We start from the raw sequence: 7,421 nt of genomic DNA, 5'->3' as shown, positions 1-7,421 counted from the left end.
CTCTTCTGAATAACTAAATCAACCTCAGGTTGTAACCCTATACTGGAAAAGTACAGCCCCCCAGGGTGATCAAACAAGTCCAACAGCTGCTAGATGTCTGTTAAAACAGTGTTAGAAAGGCACGTATTTGATGCATTTCTCCTGGGAGATTTGTATCTAAAATGAGACTAGAAATCACATTCTCTCGTATAAATCAACTTTGACAAGCCCCAAACTGGGAATATATCTGTAATTAATAAATGAAAATTACAAAGCTCATTTCCTGTGCTTACTTCCACCCACCCTACCCACTCTTGTGGGGCTACACCTGATACTTGCTAGGCTTTTGATAAAAGGAGATTCACAATCAAGAGAATCTATCACTCAACAGTTTGTCAAGGCATGAGCTTTTTTAGTAGGTTCACAGAACAAAATGTGTAAATGGTAAGTTCCTTGAAGGATTTCTTTGGCATAATAGCACAAAGTAAGCACGTACTGCTCGGTTATATTCGGTCATTCTTAGCAAACTATCACAAGAAGAGAAAACCAAACACCGCATGTTCTCACTCATAGGTGGGAACTGAACAATGAGATCACTTGGACTTGGGAAGGGGAACATCACACACTGGGGCCTATCATGGGGAGGGGGGAGGAGGGAGGGATTGCATTGGGGAGTTATACATGATATAAATGATGAATTGATGGGTGCTGACGAGTTGATGGGTGCAGCACACCAACATGGCATAAGTATACATATGTAACAAACCTGCATGTTATGCACATGTACCCTAGAACTTAAAGTATAATAAAAAAAATATATATATATATGTATATATATATATAGTGGTGACTTTGGTCTGTAATCTGGAGAAACTGCTCATCTACCAAAAGCTGTTCAGGTAATGGCCAAGGATGATATCTTGTATCTAGGGCCTTCACGTTTTGACAAATGCTGTATTTATCTCATTACTCAAGATTCACAGTATTTTTTTGGTTTTAAGATGGACTGATCTGTCAGAATAAATTCCACTAAATGAGATAGTTAGGCAGATGGTTTCTGAATTATGAATTTTATATCAGCAGATATAAAAAGAGATTGCTCCAAAGAAGTTCCAGACTATCGACATTGTAAAAGCACCCAATCGGCTCTCTATAAACAGATTACTGTTATGTTCACCAATAAGTTATTTATTTATTTATTTATTTTTTTGAGACAGAGTCTTGCTCTGTTGCCCAGGCTGGAGTACAGTGGCATGATTTCAGCTCACTGCAAGCTCTGCCTCTCAGGTTCATGCCATTCTCCTGCCTCAGCCTCCCGAGTAGCTGGGACTACAGGAGTCCGCCACCATGCCTGACTAATTTTTTTGTATTTTTAATAGAGACAGGGTTTCACTATGTTAGCCAGGATGGTCTCGTGATCCGCCCGCCTCGGCCTCCCAAAGTGCTGGGATTACAGGCATGAGCCACCGCGCCCGGCCAAGAATTTCTTTTTAATTTACTACTAAAAATTAGGCTTTTGGGTTCCCCTGACCAGCCAAATTCGACTGGTAATAAATACCATTTCTTCAGAGGGGGTGTCTTCATATAATGCTATTTTGCCTGGCTATTATCAAGAAGGTCGGAGAAACCAGTCCAGGGTAGTGATGTTTGAGGTAGGTATTGAAGAGCTCAGGAAAACCATGAAGACAAGGAAGGATTATTGTCAGAGGGCTGTACTAGTAATTCTCAAAATGTTGTCCCTGCACCCAGCAGCACCAATATTACCTGGGAACTTGTTAAACATGCAAATTTTCAGCCCTACTGCACACCTACTGAAGCAATAACTCCGGCACAGGGCCTAGTAACTGATGTTTTAACAAGTCCTGCAGTTGATTTTCACATATCTTAATATTGAGAACCACTGGACTAGAAATTAGAAATTTGAAAGAAAATGGTGTGTTTGAAGGGCTGCAATTTCTTCCACATGGCTCAGTTTTAGATTAAATATGGATAGTGGGGAAGCTTGAGGATGACAAAGCAGGCAAGATGATGATGTGCCTTGTGTCTTCATATGGAATTTATACTATATCATTAGGGTGATGAGGAGCTCCTAAAATGCTTATAAGCAGTGAATTAATAAGGAAGAACCTGTTAAAATAACTCTAGGAGCAGTGTGAGAAATAGACCCAGTCCCTGACTGGATGAGGTTGCAAAAAAAGAAAGAAAGAAAGAAAAAAGACAACAACAAGCTCATCATTGGTTGAGAGATTAAATGATATTATGATTACGGAAGACTTCTAGAGACTGGGAAAGGACTATCTGAGTTAGGATGAGCTGAAAGGAGGAAGAAGACAAAGATCTGTGTGAGGATTTTAAAGAGGAGAAAATATTGAAGTTACTAAAAGCAATTAAAAATAACAAAGAGCTGCCATTTTCAGTAAGAAAACAACGGAATCAGTTTTGGATTTGTTAACTTTAGTTCCTGCAGGTGACGACAAGTTTAGGACTCATAATTCTGGTTATCAACAATCTATCCAGCCAGCTTTATATAAAATTAAACTGTACGAACAAATGCAATATACTAGGGAAACTATATAAAGAGAAAAGAACTGAAAAAAAGCCCTGAAGTTGCTATGAAAAGCTTTATAAACATGCTGGAGAGAAAGAGGGAGTAAAAGGAAACTTTACTCTCTGATTTTGGCACTACTATCATGGATCTGCTCATCCATTGTCTGTCTAAAACATTACTAGCTAAGATGAAAACACTACGACTAGACTAGAGGCTCTAGAGTTTTCATAATTTTGAGACACCCAGCTGTTTCAAAGGTAACGGTTTAAAAAAACAAAACGAAACAAACTACTAGGTGGTTCAGTGGCTCAAGCCTATAATCCTAGCACTTTAGGAGGCTGAGAAGGGAGAATCCTTTGAGGTCAGGAGTTTGAGACCAGCGTCTGTGTAACACAGCAAGACCTCACCCCTAGCAAAAGAAAAACAAAAATAAAGAAAGAAAAAAAAAAAAAAAGAGAGAAACAAAGAAAGAAAATAGCAAAGCATCCTGGCACATGCCTGTAATTCTAGCTACTCAGGAGGCTGAGATGGTAGGATGGCTTTAACCTCAGAGTTTGAGGCTGCAGTGAGCTGTGATCAGACCACTGTATTCAGACCTGAATGAGAGAGTGCTAATGACAAATATAGGGTATTAAGAATATTTACATAATGGCCTTGAAACTAAGAAACAACAACTGATTTAAAGCACAACTTTAAATATTGATAATTTGGGAAAATAAAACATAATATTTTTTAGAAGACAACTGCCTAAAGCCCTTTCTCCTCTCCCTCCACCTGCATACAACCTCCTCTTGAAATGAGCACTGCTTACTTACCTAATTTATCCAGTATCCCCCTTCCATCTTCTTTTCAAAATCTCAGCTTTACTAAACTGACTGAACAGAAAAGTTCATTTATAATAGAATTTATTTCTATAGTGGCCCTTATTCCTAGGGAAGGTTGTAACTTGCTACTTCATGTTACTTTGGAGCTGTAAGTACAATTATGATGAAATTCAACAGTCTAAAAGAAAATATGCACGGGGGTTGGTAGGGAGCTGAACGTAAGGTGTCACCCTTACTCTCAGCTTGGCCTGCCTAAAAGTCAATGCCATTTATTTTATAAGCAAATTCTTACACAGGAAAATATTGCAATCTTGGCAAAATACATTTTTGCATCTCATGATCTTAGCTGCCTTCCAGCCCTGCTTAACAACTTCTAAAGGACACACACGTATTGCAGGGTGGGGAGGTGGGTATAGGATTAATTATCTCTTTCCACACAATGTCTCTTCTTTCTTTCCAAATTATGGATAATGAGGCCAGAAGTGTAATTACTAAAGGAGTTTGGAAAGGTAATTACTGAACTAATCTCAAAACTGGTGGTGACCACAGCACAGCAAAACTCACTTCACAGCTGTCAGAGCCACTTGGAATGTGATAAACCTGCTGTGTTTGCTGTACGAAAGGAAGTTTCATATTAGCAAATTACCACAACTACCTGCTACATTCGACTCATTTTGATTTTGTAATGAGAAAGCTGATTAAACTGTAGTAACTTTAAGTTGTGACTCTTAAACAAGTTACACGTTTTAACGAGGTGAAAAAACAAAGATGGCAGGTTTGAGGACCCTTTCTGGGATCCTGTTGAATATCGAAGGCTGAGATTTGCAAATAACTCTACCTTCATCGGTTTCCACTGATCACTGGAGAGTTAAAGTTTAAGGGAACTTCATAGCAATTCTCAAATTAAAGCACTGAGCTTTGGGACTGCCAGCCAAGGCCTCCTGGGAGAATGGATACTTCCAAAGCTTAGGTAAAGGTACATGGGATATATAAATTAAATTTCAACTCCATGCTTCCCATTGCTTCTCTGTTACCTGTTCTTTCTTGCTGTGATCCAGAGAGCACGCCACATCCTCCTCCAACCCCTTCACCCTCACTGGCAGAGGACAATCTCTCCATCCCTTTTTGCTCCCGTACCGTTCACTCCTAATCCCTAGGTTCTGCCGCCTCTTCTCATCCTTTTGTGACGTAGTGGCCCCAGGCCGGGCCCTAGCGCACTAGGCTCACACAGGCAGGCACAGACTGCAACCCTGCTCAGTGTTCCGGGCGCTTCAGGCTGGCTTGGGTCCTGCTGCTCCAACCCCAAGGGCCCTGGAGTGCGCCCTGATACCTCCATCACTCACCATGGCCAGTCAGTTCTGCCTCCCTGTATCCCCACGCCTCTCGCCCCTGAAACCCTTGAAGCCACATTTCGGAGACATCCAAGTGGGCATCTACGTGGCGATCCAGCGCAGCGACAAGCGGATGCACCTCGCTGTGGTCACAGAGATAAACAGAGAAAATTCTTGGGTCACGGTAGAGTGGGTGGAGAAAGCAGTCAAAAAAGGCAAGAAGATTGACCTGGAGACCATACTCCTGCTGAATCCAGCTCTGGACTCTGCTGAAGACCCCATGCCACCTCCGCCCGTATCCCCTTTGGCTCCGGCGCCCTCTTCGGCCATCGGGGACCAGAGTACCGCCACGAAACGGGTTGTGATGATCCCCCAGAAAAACAAAACAGCCTCAGGGGACAGCCTGGACGTGAGGGTCCCCAGCAAACCTTGTCTGATGAAGCAGAAAAAGTCTGTCTGCCTCCAGGAAATCGAGAAAGTGCAGAAGCAGCGGGAAAAGCGCAGGCAGCTGCAGCAGGAGATCCGAGCTAGACGCGCCCTTGATATCAACACCAGAAACCCCAACTACGAGATCATGCACATGATCGAAGAGTATCGCAGGCACCTGGACAGCAGCAAGATCTCAGTCCTGGAGCCCCCGCAAGAACATCGCATCTGCGTCTGCGTGAGGAAGCGGCCTCTCAACCAGCAAGAGACCACCTTGAAGGACCTGGATATCATCACCGTCCCCTCCGACAATGTGGTTATGGTGCATGAGTCCAAGCAAAAGGTGGACCTCACTCGCTACCTGGAGAACCAGACCTTCTGTTTCGACCATGCCTTCGACGACAAAGCCTCCAACGAGTTGGTGTACCAGTTCACTGCCCAGCCACTGGTGGAGTCCATCTTCCGCAAGGGCATGGCCACCTGCTTTGCCTATGGGCAGACGGGCAGTGGGAAGACGTACACCATGGGTGGAGACTTTGCAGGAAGGGCCCAAGATCGTTCTAAGGGCATTTATGCTCTGGTGGCACAGGATGTCTTTCTCCTGCTCAGAAACTCCATATATGAGAAGCTGGACCTCAAAGTCTATGGGACATTTTTTGAGATTTATGGGGGCAAGGTGTATGATTTGTTGAACTGGAAGAAAAAACTGCAAGTCCTTGAGGATGGCAATCAGCAAATCCACGTGGTCGGGCTGCAGGAGCAAGAGGTGTGTTGTGTGGAGGAAGTGCTGAACCTGGTGGAAATAGGGAATAGCTGTCGGACTTCCAGGCAAACATCTGTCAACGCTCACTCATCCAGGAGCCATGCAGTTTTCCAGATCATCCTGAAGTCAGGAGGGAAACTGCATGGCAAGTTTTCCCTCGTTGATTTAGCTGGGAATGAAAGGGGAGCAGATACGACCAAGGCCAGCCGGAAAAGGCAGCTGGAAGGGGCAGAGATTAATAAGAGTCTCCTAGCCCTCAAAGAATGTATTCTGGCTTTGGGTCAGAACAAGCCTCATACCCCATTCAGAGCCAGCAAACTCACACAGGTGCTCCGGGACTCCTTTATAGGCCAGAACTCCTCCACTTGCATGATTGCTACTATCTCTCCAGGGATGACCTCTTGTGAAAACACCCTGAACACTTTAAGATATGCAAACAGAGTAAAAGAATTAAATGCAGATATAAGGCCCTACCATCGTGGCCTCTATCCAATTGGACATGAGGCATCAAGGATGTTGAAAAGTCACATCGGAAATTCAGAAATGTCCCTTCAGAGGGATGAATTTATTAAAATACCTTGTGTACAGAGTGAGAAGCAGCAGAAAGAGATTGAAGATGTTGAAAGATCCACTCTTTTAGAGAAGGATACCACAGTTTCAAGGAAGGGATCTAGCCAATGGCTGGAGAACATCCAGGAGAGAACTGGTGGAGTAAACCATGATGTTGATTTTTGTATCGCCCAGTCTTTGTCCATTTTGGAGCAGAAAATTGGTGTTCTGACAGAGATCCAAAGGAAACTGAAATTATTACGAGCTGACCTCCACGTGAAGAGCAAGGTAGAGTGAAGCCAATGGCGAGAGATCAAGTCCGAAATGCTGCATTGCTGCAGTTTCCACCACTCTTATACAGGAAAACTGTCCAAATTATCTAAATATAAAGATCCTCTTGAAAAAGCTTAAAACATCTTAAAATACACTGATGCAAAACATGCTCTTTCTTCTGCCTCTGTATTTCTGTAGCTTGTTTTCATCCTGCTGAACAGTAGTTTTCAACAGGGAATGATTCCTCCCCACCCCCTACCAGAACATTTGGCAATATCTGGAAACATTTTTGATTGTCACAACTGGGGGTGATGAGGATACTGGCATACAGTGGGTTGAGGACCAGAAATGCTAAACATTCTAAAATGTTAAACAGTCCCCAACTGTATGCCCCAATATACAGCAGCAGTCCCCAACCTTTTTGACACCACTGACTGGTTTTGTGGAAGAGAGTTTTTCCACGGGTGGGGTTGGGGATGAAACCGTTCCACTTCAGACCATCAGGCATTATTAGTCTCCTAAGGAGCGTGCAACAACCTAGATCCCTCGCATGCACAGTTCAAAATAGGGTTCGTGCTCCTTAAGAATCTAATGTTTCTGCTGATCTGACAGGAGGCGGAGTTCAGGTGGTAATGCCTGCTCACTGCCAGCTTACCTTCTATTATGTAGTCTGGTTCCCAAAAGACCACAGACCTACCAGTCTGCAGCCCAGGGACTGAGGACCCTGA

At 43.6% G+C, this 7,421-nt stretch overlaps 1 protein-coding gene across 1 annotated transcript; it reads left to right on the top strand.

Moving 5' to 3' along the window:
- Window positions 1-4,545: 4,545 nt before the first annotated feature.
- On the top strand, window positions 4,546-6,881 carry KIF2B (kinesin family member 2B). Its single transcript, XM_010357442.2, has one exon. It carries the CDS (start codon window positions 4,696-4,698, stop codon window positions 6,715-6,717), a length of 2,022 nt encoding a protein of 673 aa, XP_010355744.1. The 5' UTR covers window positions 4,546-4,695; the 3' UTR covers window positions 6,718-6,881.
- Window positions 6,882-7,421: the final 540 nt, after the last annotated feature.

This window comes from Rhinopithecus roxellana, chromosome 19, assembly GCF_007565055.1.
Source record: "Rhinopithecus roxellana isolate Shanxi Qingling chromosome 19, ASM756505v1, whole genome shotgun sequence".
Taxonomy (NCBI): Eukaryota; Metazoa; Chordata; class Mammalia; order Primates; family Cercopithecidae; genus Rhinopithecus; species Rhinopithecus roxellana.
Note: the sequence above shows the minus strand (reverse complement) of the source record. Positions and strands in the feature narration are given on the sequence as shown.

Excerpts from the sequence above, each read along its gene's own strand:
- KIF2B (XM_010357442.2), top strand. The coding sequence starts at position 4,696 with ATGGCCAGTCAGTTCTGCCTCCCTGTATCCCCACGCCTCTCGCCCCTG.